This window comes from Dermochelys coriacea, chromosome 6 (genome assembly GCF_009764565.3).
Source record: "Dermochelys coriacea isolate rDerCor1 chromosome 6, rDerCor1.pri.v4, whole genome shotgun sequence".
NCBI lineage: Eukaryota > Metazoa > Chordata > Testudines > Dermochelyidae > Dermochelys > Dermochelys coriacea.
Window position 1 is genome coordinate 70,408,669 of NC_050073.1, and position 21,056 is coordinate 70,429,724.

Here is a 21,056-nt window from a genome sequence, read left to right on the forward strand (position 1 = left end):
ATTCAAAAACCAGTTGGAGAACACTTCAATCTCTCTGGTCACTCGATTACAGACCTAAGAGTGGCTATCCTTCAACAAAAAAGCTTCAAAAACAGACTCCAACGAGAGACTGCTGAATTGGAATTAATTTGCAAACTGGATACAATTAATTTAGGCTTGAATAGAGACTGGGAATGGATGAGTCATTACACAAAGTAAAACTATTTCCCCATGGTATTTCTCCCTCCCCACCCCACCCCCCACTGTTCCTCAGATATTCTTGTTAATTGCTGGAATTAGCCTACCTTGCTTGTCACCATGAAAGGTTTTCCTCCTTTCCCCCCCCTGCTGCTGGTGATGGCTTATCTTAAGGGATCACTCTCCTTACAGTGTGTATGATAAACCCATTGTTTCATGTTCTCTGTGTGTGTACATAAATCTCCCCTCTGTTTTTTCCACCAAATGCATCCGATGAAGTGAGCTGTAGCTCACGAAAGCTTATGCTCTAATAAATTTGTTAGTCTCTAAGGTGCCACAAGTACTCCTTTTCTTTTTGTAATAACGGTGTTACCAATAAGTATAGTTTACTTTATATAATGTGTACTGAGTATGGTGTCCCTTGAATGGATAGAAATATTTGCAACTCGTATATTTTACCCAACTCCTTTTACTTTTATTTCTGAGCAAGGGAGCAAAGCCACTTACATGCATTTCTGGTGCACAGCGTCCAAGCAAGTCTATCAGAGCTGAATAAAAGGACATGATTGCATTGCCCATGTGCACAATCTCTTCTTCCTCTTCTTCTTCAACACTACTGAAAAGGAACCAAAAACATGAGAATATTTTGGCTGACATAGGATAGCCTAAAATAAGGTTGGATTCTTCATTATAGGGGTGACTGGGTAAAAGTTTAGACTGAAGCTCGGCTGACTGAAAGCAGTGTTTATTGACCTATTTCTTGTGTCTGGTCACAGGTTAATTTCTTCTATACTAAGAAATACATTTATTATTCACTTTTTCTTCAGGTTTTATTGTAGTCTTTATTTTATAAATTAGCCCAGAATAGGTAGGAAACGTCTTTTGTGTTTTCTGTTTAAAAATTATTTTTCATACTGTAGCATGTTCCCTGTGTACATTTTGTATGAAAAGTCCAATTATAAATTCCACATCTGAAAGTTCACACTAATACTTATGTATCTAAAACATGTATTGGGTTCTCAAGTTTGCTGTGCACTCATACAGAGAATTATTTGCCCTAATTTAGGTCCTATACATATTAAGTTAAGTGATAGGTCCAATTTCTCCTTGAAAAAGACAGTTACCTTTTTCGTAACTGGTGTTCTTTGAGATGTGTTGCTCATGTCCATTTCACATTAGGTGTCTGTGCTCGCCACATGCACTGGTGCTGTAAGTTTTTCCCTCAGCAGTATCCATAGGGGACTGGCTCTGGCACCCTCTGGAGTGGTGCCACCGGCTCCCCCTACGCTCAGTTCCTTCTTGCTGGAAACTCTGACAGTCAGGAAGGAGGGTGGGTTGTGGAATGGACATGAGCAACACATCTCAAAGAACAACAGTTATGGAAAAGGTAATTGTCTTTTCTTCTTCGAGTGCTTGCTCATGTCCATTCCACATTAGGTGACTCCCAAGCTGTATCCCTGGGGGTGGGTAAGAGTTCATGGATGTGTTGATTGCAGCACAGCTCTGCCGAACCCAGCACCATCCCTGGCCTGCTGAGTGATGGCATACTAAGCTGTGAACGTGTGAAGAGAGGACCATGTCGTGGCTCTACAGATGTCCTGGATAGGGAAGGATGTGAGCCAGGAAGGCCACTGAAGATGCCTGAGCTCTAGTTGAGTGGGCTCTTACAATTGGTGGTGGCAGAACTCTCACTTGGTCATAACAGGTCCTTATGTATGAGGTGATCCAATTGGAAATCCTCTGTGAAGACACTGGAAAGCCCTTCATCCTATCCACTGTAGCGATGAAGAGTTGAGATGATTTTTGGAAAGGCTTGATAAGTTCTAAGTAAAAAGCCAACGTCCTTTGGAAGTCCAGCGTGTGAAGACACCTCTCTTCGCTGCTCTTGTGTGGTTTGGGACAGAACACTAGGAGGAAGATTTCCTGGTTCATATGGAAGGTGGACACCATCTTCAGCAGGAAGGCTGGGTGGGGTCGCAACTGAACCTTGTCTTTGTAGAAGACCATGTACGGTGGTTCTGAGGTCAAGGCTCTAATCTCAGAGACTTGTCTTGCCAATATCACTGCCACCAGAAACACGACCTTCCATGACAGGTGGGAAAGGGAGCAGGAGCCCAGCGGCTCAAAGGATGGGCCTGTGAGCCTAGAGTGGACCAAGTTAAGATCCCACTGCGGGACAGGAGTCCACATCTGCGGGAAGAGTCTCTTGAGACTTTTCAAAAATCTGACTGTCATGTAATGGGAGAACACAGTCTTTTTCTTGGATTGATGGGTGAAAAGCAGAGATGGCTGTGAGATGCACTCTAACAGAAGCGTGTGCCAGACCCTGGTTCCTCAAATGAAGCAGGTAATCTAAGACAGATTGTAATGGAATGAGAGATAACACACTCGGATGCTCAGGAGGAAGAGATACCATGCTCGGATGCCCAGTGGGAAAACCTTGTCCACTTGGCCAGGTAAATCAGTCTGGTTGAGGGCTTCCTACGTCCCTTGAGGACCTGTTGGACCTCCTCCAAACAGGTCTGCTCCTCCAGGTTCAGCCACACAGCATCCATGCCAAGAGGTGGAGGGATGTGAGGCTGGGGTGCAAGAGCCAACAATGGTCCCGTGACAGTAGGTCCAGTCGGTTGGGCAAGGGCCAGGGAGGGGCTGCTGTCAGGTTCATGTGTGTGCCAAACCAGTGCTGGCAAGGCCACACTGTGGCAATCATGATAACCTGTGCCTCATCTCTCTTGATCTTTGTCAGTACTTGCTGATGAGCAGAATTGGTGGGAAAGCATACATCAGGCCACCGCAACCATGACAGGAGGAAGGCATCGGAGAGGGATCCCCTGCTCAGACCTTGCCGAGAACAGAACCAATGGCTCTTCCTGTTGTGTGGTGGCAAATAGGTCATCTTGGGGAGTTCCCCACCTTTGGAAGATCATGCAGGCTAGCTCCAGGCAGAGCGACCATTTTTGGTGAGAAGAGAGGAGTAATGAGGACTTCATAGAAGAAATGGTTGTAGGGGATAATCTTGGTTCAAGTGATCATGAGCTAATTCAGTTCAAACTGAATGGAAGGATTAACAAAAATAAATCTGCAACTAGGGTTTTTGATTTCAAAAGGGCTGACTTTCAAAAATTAAGAAAATTAGTTAGGGAAGTGGATTGGACTGAAGAATTTATGGATCTAAAGGCAGAGGAGGCCTGGGATTACTTTAAAACAAAGCTGCAGAAGCTATCAGAAGCCTGCATCCCAAGAAAGGGGAAAAATTCATAGGCAGGAGTTGTAGACCAAGCTGGATGCGAAAGCATCTCAGAGAGGTTTCAGAGTAGCAGCCGTTTTAGTCTGTATTCGCAAAAAGAAAAGGAGTACTTGTGGCACCTTAGAGACTAACAAATTAAATTTATGACAGTATCCAGTTTTGAGAGCTCATTCTTAATCTTTCCCTGTTTGCTGTAGAGGATGTTGATCAGGTGGTTCCGCAGTTTCTTTGAGAGTGTGTGGCACAAGCTGTCAGCATAATCTGTGTGGTATGTAGATTGTAATGGATTTTTTACCTTCAGTCCTTTTGGTATGATGTCCATCTGTTTGCATTTGGAGAGGAAGATGATGTCTGTTTGTATCGGAGTTTTTTCATGAAGTTGATAGATTTCTCAGAGAGGTGATTAAGAAAAAACAGAAAGCATACAGGAAGTGGAAGATGGGAGGGATCAGCAAGGAAAGTTACCTTATTGAGGTCAGAACATGTAGGGATAAAGTGAGACAGGCTAAAAGTCAAGTAGAGTTGGACCTTGCAAAGAAAATTAAAACCAATAGTAAAAGGTTCTATAGCCATATAAATAAGAAAAAAACTAAGAAAGAAGAAGTGGGGCCGCTAAACACTGAGGATGGAGTAGAGGTTAAGGATAATCTAGGCATGGCCCAATATCTAAACATATACTTTGCCTCAGTCTTTAATAAGGCTAAAGAGGATTTTAGGGATAATGGTAGCATGACAAATGGGAATGAGGATATGGAGGTAGATATTACCATATCTGAGGTAGAAGCGAAACTCAAACTGCTTAATGGGACTAAATCGGGGGGGCCCAGATAATCTTCATCCAAGAATATTAAAGGAATTGGCACCCGAAATTGCAAGCCCATTAGCAAGAATTTTTAATGAATCTGTAAACTCAGGGGTTGTACTGTATGATTGGAGAATTGCTAACATAGTTCCTATTTTTAAGAAAGGGAAAAAAAGTGACCCAGGTAACTATAGGCCTGTTGGTTTGACATTCGTAGTATGCAAGGTCTTGGAAAAAATTTTTGAAGGAGAAAGTAGTTAAGGACATTGAAGTCAATGGTAAATGGGACAAAATACAACATGGTTTTACAAAAGGTAGATCATGCCAAACCAACCTGATCTCCTTGTTTGAGAAAGTAAAAGATTTTTTAGACAAAGGAAACGCAGTGAATCTAATTTACCTAGATTTCAGTAAGGCATTTGATACCGTGCAAACATGGGGAATTATTAGTTAAATTGGAAAAGATGGGGATCAATATGAAAATTGAAAGGTAGATAAGGAATTGGTTAAAGGGGAGACTACAATGGGTCCTACTGAAAGGTGAACTGTCAGGCTGGAGGGAGGTTACCAGTGGAGTTCCTCAAGGATCAGTTATGGATGGGACCAATCTTATTTAATCTTTTTATTACTGATCTGGGTACAAAAAGTGGGAATGTGCTAATAAAGTTTGCGGATGATACAAAGCTGGGAGGTATTGCCAATTTAGAGAAGGACCAGGATATCATACAGGAGGATCTGGATGACCTTGTAAACTGGAGTAATAGTAATAGGATGAAATTTAATAGTCAGAAGTGTAAGGTTATGCATTTAGGGATTAATAACAAGAATTTTAGTTATAAACTGGGGATGCATCAGTTAGAAGTAATGGAGGAGGAGAAGGACCTTGGAGTATTGGTTGATCATAGGATGACTATGAGCCGTCAATGTGATATGGCCTTGAAAAAAGCTAATGCGGTCTTGGGATGCATCAGGCGAAGTATTTCCAGTAGAGATAAGGAGGTTTTAGTACCGTTAGACAAGGCACTGGTGAGACCTCACCTGGAATACTGTGTGCAGTTCTGGTCTCCCAGGCTTAAGAAGGATGAATTCAAACTGGAAGAGGTACAGAAAAGGGCTACTAGGATGATCTGAGGAATGGAAAACGTGTCTTATGAAAGGAGACTCAAGGAGCTTGGCTTGTTTAGCCTAACTAAAAGAAGGTTGAGGGGAGATATGATTGCTCTCTATAAATATATCAGAGGGATAAATACCGGAGAGGGAGAGGAATTTTTTAAGCTCAGTACCAATGTGGACACAAGAACAAATGGACATAAACTGGTCATTGGGAAATTTAGACTTGAAATTAGACAAAGGTTGCTAACCATCAGAGGAGTGAAGTTTTGGAATAGCCTTCCAAGGGAAGCAGTGGGGGCAAAAGATCTATCTGGCTTTAAGATTAAACTTGATAAGTTTATGGAGGAGATGGTATGATGGGATAACATGATTTTGGCAATTAATTGATCTTTAAATATTCATGGTAAATAGGCCTAATGGCCTGTGATGGGATGTTAGATGGGGTGGGATCTGAGTTACCCAGGAAAGAATTTTCTGTAGTATCTGGCTGGTGAATCTTGCCCATATGCTCAGGGTTTAGCTGATTGCCATATTTGGGGTTGGGAAGGAATTTTCCTCCAGGGCAGATTGGAAGAGGCCCTGGAGGTTTTTCGCCTTCCTCTGTAGCATGGGACACGGGTCACTTGCTGGAGGATTCTCTGCTCCTTGAAGTCTTTAAACCATGATTTGAGAACTTCAATAGCTGAGATATAGGTGAGAGGTTTTTTGCAGGAATGGGTGGGTGAGATTCTGTGGCCTGCGTTGTGCAGGAGGTGAGACTAGATGATCATAATGGTCCCTTCTGACCTTAGTATCTATGAATCTATGATAGCCTCACCTGGCAACGTCTGGCTGGTGCCACGGGAACCTCAACATTCATTGGTAGTCTAGTAGCTTGCTCCCTATGGTCCTCCTGGACCTCTGGGATCTTACCCCCGAAGCCTCGAACACTGGAGAGGGGAGAGGGATGGGATACCGAGGCTCCTGGCCTCTCTGAGGCTCCCGACACCGACCAAACTGCCTGGGGAGGTTGGCTGAATCCCCAAGGGTTCCATGGGTACCAGGGTCCCAGCCACTGTGCTTGGGACCATGGGACAGGTTTTGGTGCTGATGATGTAGGCAGCACCTCTGGTACCGGGGCTTGTCCCACAGTCAGGGAACCTTGCTCTGTGCTGGAGCTATAAGCAGAGCAGTCGGTAGCAGGCGATCAGGATCGGGTGAAGCGATGGCTCTTGTCTGACTGGTGCCAGTTGCTGCGTCCTGAAGCTGACCTGTCTGAGCGAGACGGGAGTCTTGGTCGGGATCTCTGGGACCTTCTTGACAGGAGCCATGAAGGGAGACCAGTGCCAGCTTGTGGACGGCACTGGCGGAGCACTGTGTACAGAGGCCATGGTGCTCGGAGTGGAGTCAGACTGCTGCTCCAGTGCCAGAGTGAGTGCTGACTCCATTAAGAGCGCTTTCAGACAGATATGGCGCTACTTCTTTGTCCTAGGTTTGAAGGACTTGCAGATCCGACACTTGTTGCTCATGTGCCGCTCACTTAAGCACCTTAAGCAGCTGGTATGTGGACCGCTGAGGGGCACAGGCTGTTTGCAGCCATCACAGGGCTTAAAGCCTGGACACTGGGGCATGCCCCATCCCCAGGCTGAGTCCCGTTCAGGATTACGAGAACTTCAAGAACTACTACTACTACGGGTAACTAACTGTAACAAAAATTATCTACAACAATACTAGAAGTTCTACAGAGTTTGAACGAACAGAGAACGAGACAATGCTAGCTGAAGAGGCAGACATTCCAGCACTGTCACTGATGGCAGGAAGAAACTGAGGGTGGGTAGGCCGACAGCACCCCTTATACTGCACCACGCGGGCACCACTACAGAGGACGCCAGAGCCGGTCCCCTAAGGATACTGCTGAGGCAAGCACACATCCCTCATGACATGACCAAGCACTCAAAGAATAATAATTGTTTACTCTTCAATTATTTTTTAGGATGCTCTCTATCATCAAAGAGAAGTTATCAACTTCTAATTGATTTGTAAAGTCAAAAAACTACTGCACTGCATATAGATGTGAGTGTGGTCATAAACAGGAGTTTGATGATAGGAGGATTCTGTGACAATGACCAATTCAAAAATGTACTCTACAGTGTGGTCTAGAAAAATATGTCCGATTGCATTAGAAAAATGGAAGGACAAACTTCAAGACATTTCTTACGCTGAGATTTTCAAAGCACATTAGGGGATTTAGACAAGTATCTTTCAATCTGTTGAACTACTTTGAAAACCTCAGCCTTAATCTTTTCTTTCAGAATTCCAGAAGCAAAAACATTTCTTCTGTGTAAAGTATTCAATAATGCATAGATTTTATTGAATCTTGGCTGGGATAGGGGGTAAAATGGGGCCAGCTGGGGTCACCCTTCCCCCCATCCAAGAACTGTGCAGAGGAGACATCACCTCCACCACTCTTGGGCACTAAGACCTAGGAGGTACCTTTCTTTCCTCCTGCCATGTGGCTTCAGGGGAAAAACTGCAGGGAGGAACCAGTCAGAAACTCCAGGTCAGAGCAGAAGCAGCCAAAGCAGGGACCTTCAGACAGCCAGAGAATGTCGTACAATTTTGACGGGACTTCTGAGGTCAGTACTCATTGGCTCTGTGTGTGTGCTCCAACCAGTGGTGAGCTGGAGCCGGTTCGCACCGGTTCCCGTGAACCAGTTGTTAAATTCTGAAGCAGTTTTAGAACTGGTTGTTAACCCGCTTCCCTGAAGGGGGAGCTGAGGCTTTGATGGGCTCCGGCGGGGAAGTGATGTAATTCATCCTCTGTCCGCCGAGGGTGCTGCGCTGCGGGAGCCATGTGGGCTGCCGCCTGGCCCTGGACACAAGCCCTGTTGCTGCTGCTCCCCTGTCCCCAGGGCTCCCAATGCTGTCTGGTGGGTCCCCAGCTGCTCTGCTGGGCCTGGGCTACGTCCTGCTGCTCTTCCCATGAGTACCCACCACCCTGTCCACAGCCAGCCCATGACTCCAGCCACCCCCTGCCCTGCCTCTAGCCACCCCCTGCCATGCCTCCAGCCAGCCCCTGGCACACCCCCTGCCCATAGCCAGACCCTGCTGCACCCTCTGTCCCGCCCGCAGCCAGCCCCTGTCTCCAGCCAGCCCTGCACCCCTCTGCCCTGCCTGCAGCCAGCCCCTAACTCCAGTCAACCCCTGTCCTGTCTCCAGCCATCCCCACACCCCCTTGCCTCCAGCCAACCCCGCACCCCATGCCCTGCCCGCAGCCAGCTCTGCACCCCCTGCCTCCAGCTAGCCCTGCCCCATGCCTCTGTCTGCAGCTGGCCCCATGTTCACTGGTGCCCTGCAGTGCCCAGGGCAGTAACCCTGCACATCTGCTTCAATGAGGGGGGCAGGGAGCAGCTGGGACCCACACATGTGCACACCCTAGGGTGACCAGACAGCAAGTGTGAAAAATCAGGACAGGGGGTGGGGTGTGGGGGGGTAATAGGAGCCTATATAAGAAAAAGATCCCAAATCGGGACTGTCTCTATAAAATTGGGACATCTGGTCACCCTAGCACACCGCCAGGGAGTGGTGGGGACCCACACATGTGAAACAGAGCTCATTTCTAGTTCAGGCCCATCTTTTTAAAAAAGAACTTTAGGCAGGGTTAACATACATCTGTATTTTCCCAGACAGGTTAAGCTTTTGGTTCTAAAATTGCCGTCCGGGAGGAATTTTTAAATTTTAAAAATTTCTCCCGGGGAAAAAAATTCCTCCCGGGAAAAGTATGGTGACCCTGTTGGTACAAAAAATACATACTGGGGCACATCCCTTAAATCAGAACTTTTTATAGGGAACTGGTTGTTAAGATTTTGGCCACTCATCACTGGCTCCAACCCTCTTGTTCCCCACGACTCTCATAATCTCTTCACCTCAATTTCACACCACACCTGCTCCTCTACCCGACTCTTCCCTGCCCTGTCCCCTACACCTCCTTTCCCTTCCATGTTCTCTCTCCCTTCACTTTTCCTTCTATTTAGCTGATCCCCTCCTAATTAAACCCAGTCTAAAAACAATCATGGAGCTAACATTAAGTTTACTGTTGTCACACTGTTCACTCTGCTTGTGTGTTATCCTTCCCCATCTCCCCTCTGTCTGTCTTATCAATTTACACTGTAAACTCTTTGAGGTAGGGACTCTCCTGCTCTGTGTCTATACAGTGCCTAGCACAGTGGGGCAAACATGGTTAGTTATTATGTACTACTGTAGTATACAAGATTAATAATTCAGCTAATGAAACATCAGCATTTGCCAAAAGAGCATACATTTACTTACACTTCTCTTTTATAGCACTGAGATGGAAGGTCAAGAGTTGGGTTCTCTGAGATCTTAATAGCTTCTTGCATAGCTGCCAGCAAACCATTTCCTCCTTCTCCTCTAAGAGCTGGCCCAAAGCATTCTGGGCGTCGAATAAGGAGCTTGACAACAACACTAGCATTTTCCTCAACACTTTCACCTAAAGACCAACAGGACATGTTAGCCTCTTATATAAAAGTCAATATACTTCTTCTGAAAGGCAACCACTAATTTATGAACAGTTTGGATTTTTCCCTACATTTTACAGTACATAAAATAATAGAGAGAGAGAGAAAAACAAACTTTTTTTTTAAAAGGGAAAAATGCTAAATTTACAGCACCAGAGATAAATCTTCTACTTAATCAAAGAGCAGTTAGTATACAGGGAATGACAGTGTAAATGCCTGCAAACTGCCTTGGCTAAAGTTCAACAACCTTAACTTAGAAGATTGACTTCTAGGGTTGCCAGGGGAATTCATTTCCATGATTACTTCTGTCTTTTTCTTCTCTTCTGAGACTGCCAACAAAGGCAGCAATTGTGGTAGTAGCTTCTGAAATGTCCATGCAGGAAATGGACTGAGAACTCATTTCACATAAATAATTAAATCATCACTAGAAGGTAACAAAAATGGTTACTAACCTTCTGTAATTGCTGTTCTTTGAGATGTGTTGCACATGTTCATTCCACTCTTGGCATGAGTGCAGCCTGTGCAGTCATTGGAAACTTTTCCTTCAGTGGTACTGCCAGGATGGCTGAAACGCCCTCTGCCATTGTGGGCCAATGCATCCAAGTATAAAGGGCCCAGCCATCCCAGAGTCCCCTCAGTTCCTTTTTGCTGGACAACCTCAATGCACAGAAGTAGATGGGTGGTTCATGGATTGAATATGTGTAACACATCTCGAAGAACAGTTATGGAAGTTTAGTAACTATTTTTTCTTGAGTGATTGCACATGAGCATTCCACACTTGGCAACTCACAAGCTATAAAGCAGGTGGTGGTATAGGAGTTGATGTGCACACAGACTGGAGTACAACTTGCTCAAATTTAGCATAGTTTCTAGAGTACTGAGTGATGGCATAATGGGATGCAGAGGTGTGGACTGAAGATCAGGTAGCCTCTCTACAAATTTCCTGGATAGGGGCATACACAAGAAATGCAGTCGAAGCCACTTGAGATCTTGTCAAATGAGCAGTTACTCTGCTTGGTGGAGATGCCAGTCAGGACATAACATACATGAACACAAGAAGCTATCCATGATGAAATTCTTTGTGAAGAGATTGGGAGATCTTTCATCCCATCTGCCATGACCACAAATATCTGGGCTGATAAATGGTACTGTTTAGTTCTATGTAGAACACCAAAGCCCTTCTAACATCTAGGGTGTGCAGGCATTGCTTATCTCTATTTTAGGAAAGTAAATCAAGTGGTTAATATGGAAGTTAGAAATCACATTAGAGTGAAATCTTGGATGAGTGCTGTCATAAATATAAAGGGAAGGGTAACAACTTTTATGTATGCAGTAACATAAAATCCCTCCTGGCCAGAGGTACAGACAGAGGTACAAAATCATTTTACCTGTAAAGGGCTAAGAAGCTCAAATAACCTGGTTGGCACCTGACCAAAAGGATCAATAAGGAAAGAAGATACTTTCAAATCTGGCGGGGGGGTGGGGGGAAGAGGTTTTGTTTGTGCTCTCTTTGTTAGTTCTCTCTCGGACAGAGAGAGACGAGGGCAGGAAAAAACATCTCCTAAAAACATACCTGAAATGAGCATCTAAGATTACAAAAATTGTAAGTAAAGCAAGGAAATGCATTAGATTATCTTTTGTTTTGGCTTGTGAATTTTCCCTATTCTATGAGAGAGGTTTATTCCTGTTTTTGTAACTTTGAAGTTGATCCCAGAGGGGAATCCTCTGTGTTTTAAATCTTTTTATCACCCTGTAAAATTACCTTCCATCCTGATTTTACAGAGGTGCTGCTTTTACTTTTTTCTTTATAATAAAGTTCTTCTTTTAAGAACCTGATTGATTTTAGTGTATTAAAAAGAAAGGGTCTGGTCTATACTTTTATTAAAAGCAATTGGTTGGAATATTATTCTCAAGCCTCCCCAAGAAAGGGGGTAAACGGGCTTGAGGGGATATTTTGGGGAAATAGGAACTCCAAGTGGTCCTTTTCCTGAATCTTTGTCTAAATCACTTGGTGGTGGCAGCAATACCCTCCAAGGACCAGGAAAGAATTTGTGCCTTGGGGAAGTTTTTAATCTAAGCTGGTAGAAATAAACTTAGGGAGTCTTTCTTGTGGGTCCCCACATCTTTACCCCAGAGTTCAGAGTGGGGAGAGAATCCTGACAAGGGCATAGATATACTTTATCCTTCAAGAAAACTGTATAAAGAGGTTCAGACGTCAGAGCATTCAGCTCAACAACCATCCAGGCCATAGTGATGGCTACCAAAAAAAGTCACACATTGACAGGTGTAAGTAGGAAGCACATTGCTAAAGCTTAAATGAGGCCCCATAAGCTTAAACAAAACTAAGTTCAAGTCCCAGAGAGGAACAGGTTCCTTCATCTGTGGGTAGCCTTTCAAAAGTCTGATTGATATAGCATTAGAAAATATAGTTCAGCTGTCCATGTGAGGATGGAAAGCTGATATTCCTGCCAAGTGGACTTTGATAGAATTAATCACCAAACCTTGATATTTAGGAACAATAAATAGTCCAGGACATGCTGGATTGAGTACTGCATTGGCAAAATTTCAAATTGATAAGACCAGAAGGAAAATTGCTTCTATTTTGAAATATAAGTAGCCCTGGTGGAGTGCTTTCTGCTATTTAACAAGACAGCCCAAACTAGCTCCAAACAAGACTCCTCTCTAGGATTTAGCCATGGAGCTTCCAGGCTACCAAATGAAGTGCCTGCAGGTTTGGATGGAACAGCCAACCATAACACTGTGAAATGATGTCTGGGTCCATAGGAAGTGAAATCAGAGCCTCTCCGATAGATCCATGAGAGTGGAGAACCAGTGCTCCTAGGGCAATGCTGCGGCTATTAGTATAACTCAGGCATGGTCCCACTTGATCTTTAGCAACTCTCTGTGTAGGAGTGGAATTGGAGGAAAAGCATAGCAGAGTTGTTCGGCCAGGGTAGTAGGAAAGTGTCTGTGATGGAACCTGAACTGCAACCTTGTATGGAAAAAAACTGATGGCATTTTCTGTTAGTTTTGGTTGTGAATAGATCTATCTGGGGATTCCCTCACTGCAGGAAAATGCACCTGGCTATATCCAGGCAGAAAGACCACTCATGGTGATTTGTAAACAATCTGCTTAGATGGTCTGCAAGCTCACGCTGCACCCCTGGAAGGTAAGAGATTTCAAGATTGATTTAACTGACAGAGCAGAAGTTCCAGAGGTGAATAGACTCTTGACAAAGTGGGGAAGAGCAGGCTCCTCTTTGCCTGTTGAGGTAAAACATTGTTGCTGTGTTGTCTGTGAGAACAAACAGGCTTTCCCCCTGGACCTGAGAAAGGAAAAACTGGCATACTAACGAATAACCCTTAGCTCCCTGACATTGATGTGTACAGACATGTCTTGTAAGGACCATAAACTCTGAGGGGACCCAGATGAGCACCCCAACTCAGAACAGATGCATCTGTCACCAATGTCAATGAAGGCTGAGGTTGGACACAGTGAACACCTTCATACACATTGAGTAAGTGAGCTCTATAATCACCAGAAGGGGATGAGATGCCTCATGAGGAAACTGCCTCATCAGGGGAGGAGGACAATGAAGTCAGCACAGGTTGAGGCTGCCCCTCCTCTATAAGCTGTCCAGCAGACTTCTCTTGAACCACCACTTCCTATTCACCACCAGGCCCAGAAACGGACTCAGGAACAGTCAGTGTCTGGTGAGTAGACTCCTTGTGCCTCTCTGAGGAGACAGAGCAGGAATGCCTTTTGTATGACTTGGAAAGTGGGGGGAATCTTCAGATTCCAAAAGAACCACTGGAAGGGTGGTGGGCCCCAGTAACTCTTGGCCATTGCAGCTTGAGGATCTCAAGGCAACCCCAGGTAATAACACCTAGGTGGGGAGTAGCATGACTGGCTCTGAGGCGGGGAAACATAGGAATCTCCAATTCAGAGAAGGACGAATCACTCTCTGCTGACCAAGGTCGGGTGTGGCAGGAGAGACTCCCAGTTATGCTGGAGAATGGTGCTGAGTCAGTAAAGATTGTAAAGCAGCTAACATTGCATGGTACCAATGGGGGCATAAAGTCTGAGGCCAAGGAGGTTGCTGCGGTACTGGCGGACCTCTGTCTGCCAATACCAGGAACATGGTTTTCTGCACCACCAGGGAGGTACCAGTAGACTCAGCAGACCTCTAACTGCTGCAAATGCCTCCAGCATGGTCAGTACCAAGATGGGCTCAAATTGTGGTCACAAATGGAGAAGGCACCTCTTCAGGCCCCAGACTCAACAGTGCCTGCCTCAGTGCTGGAGCCAATGGTGCTGATTTCAACACTACCTGAGAAGAGGAATGCTTGGATTTTGGCTTTACTCTACTCTTATCCCCATGCTTAGAGGATTTGGTTGACAGCAGCTTTGCTTTCTCAGTGGTCTGTCCATGCCTCTTCTTGGGCACTGGAGAGGGCAAGTGGTGCCAAATCTCAGGCAGCATAAAAGGCACACTACTAACCAATCCCAAAGCACTTGATGCTGAATCAGGACAGCTAGGCTCTGACGGAAGTCTCAGGGCTGCTTCTAGGAGCAAAAACTGCTTCCAGGAGCCTGGCTTCTCTGTCTTTAGTCTTTGGCTTAAAGTTCTTGCAAATCTGGCAGTGATTCTGAATATGAGCTTCCCCAAGCATTTCAAGCAGTTTGGGTGTCTGTCACTGTCGGGCATTGGCCCAAAACAAAAGACACAGGACCTGAAGCCTGGTGACCAAGGCATCCCTCAGTACCAAGAAACAGAAACCCCATATCTGGGGACTGAAAAAGAACATTAAAAGTAAACTAACACTTACTAAGTACTAAGCAACTATAAAACGAGATAACTATTCACAAGAGCATTTGCTAAGGCAAACCATGAAATTCCAACAACTATCACAGGTGGTAAGAAGGGACTGAGGGGGCTCTGGGGCAGCTGGGTCCTTTATTTTGGAGTTTAGTGGTGTGTGACAGCAGAAGGTGCTCAAGCCACCTGGATGGGTATCACTGAAACACAAATTTCTGACTACTGTGCATGGGGCGCACATACACCAAGAATGAAATGAATATGTACAATCACACAAAGAAGAATTTTCTGTTCATTGCCCACCAGGGCCAATATTCCAACTAATGACCTGGATCAACATAAAATTTAAATTCCTGGTTACCAGTCCCTGGAAACCTTCATTTAAAGCTTTAGAAAATGTACTACAGGGGACAATGAAGCATTGATATAAGGATAAATACTAACTTAACAGGCTCCCTCACATTCAGATTGTATAAAACTCAGTGCATTCCCCCCCCCAATTAAAAGATTAATTGTTCTAAATGGCCAGTGTTTTTTATGAAAGAAAGTGATATTATTTCAGTGGCCCAACAGAAATGGAGGTTGTTGCTAAACATTGTATCATCTATGTTCTAACAAAGAATATCTGTTGTGATCCAGCAACTAAATCTTCTCAGCATGACTATGGAATGTCTAATCCTTCAAGGATTGATACATCTGCCCTCTAGACACAGTAATTTAACTGCAGTAAAGAAGTATCTCAAATTATTTTCAATATAGGTTTAGGTAGGGATAAATATGTTTTGCTTGCTTTGAAGGCTTTAAATAGAATCCTTCTCCATTTCTACATATAACGCATACTATAGCTCAGATTAAATATTTCACACCTTGCCTCATTCTACTTTAAATCACAGTTATAACTCTGCCTTGGAATAGATTCTGCCTGCTTTTATTTTATAACATCTTCCAGTTTTGCATACAGGCATTTACATTAAAAAATTTGGTTTGATTTAGTTGGAATGGTTAAGCAAATACTTTTGTAAAGCTGAATTACATAGTGAACATAATACAAGCAACACTTCCTATGGCCATTTCAATGACTCAACAAAACTAATACCCTTAGACATTTTTATTCAGAACACTTTCTAATATTTAACTGCACACCAGACACCTGATGTTCCTGCAGCCTTGTATGTATATCTCCCATTGGAGTCAGTGGGGAGGGGGTGTGGGATTGTATGCATACCTGTTGCAAAATCAGACTCCAAATGCGAATAAAATTACATTACAATTTTATTAAAAGAAAACTACTGACACAGTTTTGCCTGAATAGTTTATCTCCTGAACATCTATCTAACCTGTTCTTGAATGAGAGAAGTGATAATGCTTCATCCACCTCCTTTGGTGGATAATGCCCTGTTTCTCCCTCTGTTAAGTGATATTTCCTAGCATTGAGAATTTGTGGTGAAACATGTGGGGTCTATACTACTTACTTAAACTGGAAGTGAAAGTGGGTTTGTGAAAGGCAAAGCAATTTACATATGACTATAAGTAAGAGGTGTATGGAAAGGAAAGCTCTATCTTAAAACAGAGAGACCAAATTCATCCCTAGTGTAGCCCACTAAATTCAATGAAATTACACCCAGAATCAATTAGGTCCAAATATTTTTTTTACAACTTCTCTGTTGGTCCCCTTAGCATGTAAGTTTTACTTGTTTTGTATGACCACTGAATACCAAATTGGTGCAAGCTTTACTACTTAACTTCTTAGAGCCCACTGTAACCTATGCCGCAGTCTAACTCAATGATGAATTTGGCCTGGAGATCTCCATGGGAGTTGCATCAGCTTACACCAGGCATTACTTTAGCCCAGTATTAAATCTAATGTATTTATAGGCATTTCTATGATGCTTGTAAAAAGAAAAGGAGTACTTGTGGCACCTTAGAGACTAACAAATTTATTAGAGCATAAGCTTTCGTGAGCTACAGCTCACTTCATCGGATGCATCCGATGAAGTGAGCTGTAGCTCACGAAAGCTTATGCTCTAATAAATTTGTTAGTCTCTAAGGTGCCACAAGTACTCCTTTTCTTTTTGCGAATACAGACTAACACGGCTGCTACTCTGAAACCTGTTATGATGCTTGTATCTCAGTAACTCAAATATTTCTTAATTTATCTTTGCAACAGCCCTCTGAGGTAGTAAAGTAGTATTATCCCTATTTTATAGATGAGAAATTCAGGCAGAAGATGATTAATGGTCTGATTTACAAAAGTGCTGAGTACCTGCAACTCTCATTGTCACTGGAACCTGCAGGTGCTAAAAAGGGGCCTTGAGAGGTCATCTAGTTCTTCCTCCATGCTAGGGCAGGACCAAGTATACTTGGACAATCCCTGATAGGGGTCTGTCAAACCTGTTCTTAAAAATCTCCAATGATGGGAAATCCACAGCCTGCCTTGGAAGTCTATTCCAGTGCTTAATTATGCTTATAGTTAGAACATATTTTCCTAATATCTTGCATTACACCTTTGTTCGTAGTATCAGTGGAAATTTGTCTTTATATAAAGCCTTTCATTTGGGTATAACAAAGATATTTACAACTATTAATTCAACTTCACAACAGTTCTATGAGGTAAGTATTATTCTACCCATTTTACAGGTAGGTAACATGGTACACATGGGGGTTGAGTGGTTAAGTGCCCCAAATCACTAAGTGGGTCAGTGGCAGAGGCAAAGATAGAACCCAGAAGTCCTCACTCACGCTATAGTTCTAACTATTGGTTCCCTCTAGGACTTTGAATTGATGATGCTAGCTTCAAGTGTACATACAATATCCAGGAGAAAACTTCCACAGCAAAAAGACAATGTGATGAGAAGTAATACAGTGAGATGCTATAGGAAGGAGATATGCAAATCAGATATTGGCTATGAACACAGGATAAAGTGATACTGTTTATGATACACATGACAAATTAAAAGTGAAAATATTTAATATTTTGGGGAAAAATGAACTCAAAGGAGAATCAACACTTCCACTATTTCACAGTTACAGAACTACAATACAGTATATAGCATTAAAACTGAGGTCTCTAACCGTAAGTCAGATATGTAGATCCTGAGCTGCACGGGGTACTTTCAAAATATTTTTGAAGTTCTAGGGTTTGCTGGCTCCTCAGAATTTACATCCCAATGAGAATCACTATGTTATGATTAATGAATATTTTCAATTATGCTCCATATAACAGGAGCCAAATTGAGGATGATGGGAGATTACAAGTGTAAGTGGTTCACAAAAGGATCACTCTATTCCCAGGTAATGAAAAAAATAATGAAAAAAGTGGAAAAGCATTTTCTAACACTTGAAAACTGATGATCTTTATAAGGGGCCAGTAATTTATTTAATATGTTCTATACTTTGTTGGTTTGACTCTTCATTAGCTTAGGGCACTCTTCTAGGATTTGTTTGGTGTTAATTTCAATAAGGTTTGGAATTTTTCTTGTAATGTTTCAGTTTGTATTTTGTACTAATGTCTGAATTCTAAAATATTATTTTCTATATTCTTTTGATTTGAATATAGTATTTACTGTACATTTTTATATTTTTGTCATTTTTATATGATGAGGCTAGGGGAGTTAGATTATTTGGGGACTTTTGGGGAGCAGGGCTAGATTTATTTGTACTTTTGAGGCACATTGAAATTAGCCTTCAGTATTTCCTTTTTCATCTTTATGGGTTGTCATATAAAGAGATGAAATTAAAAAAAAATCACACAATTGTTATTAATATCTGAAAGTTAACCTTGAAGTGCTTATTTGGGCAAAGCTCCCAGTTATAACAATGGTTATTTTGCCTAAGTAAGGACAGAACAAAAACTTCAAGACTTGGCTCCAGGTTTGAATCTGATATTAGTGTGATCAGCAAACCTTTTAAGCTTTAGCACGGCTCCCAGCCCCAACTTGGTATGGCCACTAAAACCAGATTTTGGACAATTGGCATGTTGAACTATTATTGTGCTTACAACTGAACTGGTCCTTTTTGTTCATTTTAACCTCTTGTGCATTACATCAAACTTTTCACTAGTATGATTAGTGATCTAATATTATAATAAACAAGATCAACAAAATTATACCGTCAGATTTTCATCAGTGAGTTTCTTCCCATTGTATAGTTAATGAACATTTAAAATTTGTTCAGAATACTTACATTACATTTAAAAGGCCAAGCCTTTCCCCATTGCCTCCCTCCTGTCAGAGCCTTTCCCCTCTTCTTTAGTCTATCCCTGCTGAGGAGAAGGGCTCCAGCAATGGGGAGCTGACAACATCTTTTCCCATTGCCTGAGTCTTTCCCTCCAGCGAGGAAGGGCTCCATCAGCAAAGAAGTAGTGGGACACTACACTGCTAAAAAATAGCAGTGTAGATGGGAAGCACAGCTTGGGCAAGTAAAGAGCCATGTAGGATGTGTACTTGGGCATGTCTTTACTCACCTAAGCCAGGCCTCCGCCAGTCAATGCTGCTATTCATACCTGCGGTGGGGGGAGCTATGTTTATGTACACTACATGCTGCCTAAAGAAGCAGTGTGTAGACATATTCTCAAGCGCCAACTGCTATCAGCAGTCTCAGCCAAGGGGTCAAGAAATGAATGAACATTGAGAAGGAACTACTTTTTCTCTTCTAGATTTGTTTTTTCACTTCAGGATTAAGGTACATAGGCAGGCAACAGGAAAAAGAAAAGACTAAATTCTTCAATACTCTTTATCCAGAATCTTTCACAAACACTAAACTCACACAAAAACATTTCACTGTGATATAGAATATAATTATGCATTTTGTAACACCAAGTGGCACAGATACACTTTGACATACGTGTGCAACTCTCATAGTGGTAACATTAATGTGGTTCAATTGCTTGAAGTCAGGACTGTGCATTTCCGGTATAGACATCGCTGTGTGTCCTGGAACACTATAAGTCATTAACCTCTCGGCACCTCAGTTTACCCACCACTAAAGTTCATATAATTTTATTTACCTACCTTAAGAAAGTATTGCCAGACTTTATTAAATAACTAAAGTTTGCAAGAGCATTGAAAGATGTGATATAAAAATATAGTTAAATAACAATTATGAAGACGATTATAATTACATAAAGGAAGGAATACCCTAGTAACATTTGTAAAGAGATCGTATACTTTAAATAACTCAAAGATTTAGATTTTACTGATAGAGAAATGTGTAAAAAATGAGGTTTTCTTAAAACTTTTAAGAAAATATCTCTTGAGATAATCAAGATGCCAAAGATTTAAACTTACTGTTAACAAAGACAGCAAATCTTAAGAATGATAGGTAACGTTCACCCTCTATTGGATTCCATCCAATGTCAGGATATCCTTTAGCTACCAGCATAGGGCAGCTCTGAAGTCCACAACCAGCCAAGTAGGTGACAACCTGTTAAATATAAGCATATATAGTATTAAACATTTGTTATATTTTAGTTTTGACATACATTTCTAATAATGTTATCAATGTTTGAAACAAAATAAATCAGAAAAAAATTACAAGATATTTTTATATAGCAAATGTTTTGATCTGCCTCTGAGAAAAATGTGATTATACTTATATATTATATACTTATATATTATATTTCTGTAATCTATAGATATCAAATGTAATATTACTTACTAAGAGAAATGTCAAAAACTACTAGCTGAACCTTTGAGAAGAAGTTGGAAGTTCATTTACAGTAAGATATAGTGAATAGTCTTATCTCCTTCAAAACATGGGCCATAGAATTTTACTATTAACTTCTAATGTGTACCATACTGCAGGATAACATGAGATGGTAAGGAAGGAAGGAAAAGAAGGAAAGAGAAGCAGTAGTTCTCTCTCCCAGGATTTTTCAAATAGTATATTTATGATAGAAAACCATGCCTTTGAGCATTTTATCCTACTGTTGGGCTCAACCATCAAGCTGTGGGCTAATAATTTTTCACTATAATTCTCAATTCTAATTAATATATATATATTATTATACAAAATATTAAAAGAATGTTAAGGTTGTAAGTCACACACTCAAAAGTTTGGAAAAGGCCAAAATTAAGGTTGCCTGTACAACCTTAATTTGCACTGCCAATCCTACCCCCAGCTGTATGCATTATGATACCATCTTTAATTACATGAACACATTTATTTTCCCACAGGACTTTTGCCTCAGTATATATAGGATGGAGAGTGCTCACCAAATATATAATCAATATTTCATTTTATCTTAATCATGTGTGGCCTTATTTACTGTGCCCCATCCAAACCCTGTATTGAATACACAATTATTAATTTCCTCATGGGTTTTTCTATGGTGCTCACTATTCTAATATGGGAGTGGGAAAACTATGGCCCACGGGTGCTGG

General features: G+C 42.3%; 1 protein-coding gene across 1 annotated transcript in view; it reads right to left on the bottom strand.

Annotated features, from left to right (window-relative positions):
• RYR3 (ryanodine receptor 3) overlaps window positions 1-21,056 on the bottom strand; it is a 529,369-nt gene that overhangs the window by 228,249 nt on the left and 280,064 nt on the right. The window contains exons 43-45 of the mRNA XM_043516837.1: window positions 19,962-20,097; window positions 9,648-9,828; window positions 685-790 (exon numbers count right to left, since the gene is read on the bottom strand). Coding sequence (XP_043372772.1) covers window positions 685-790; window positions 9,648-9,828; window positions 19,962-20,097 — 423 coding nt within the window. The remainder of the gene's footprint in view (window positions 1-684; window positions 791-9,647; window positions 9,829-19,961; window positions 20,098-21,056) is intronic.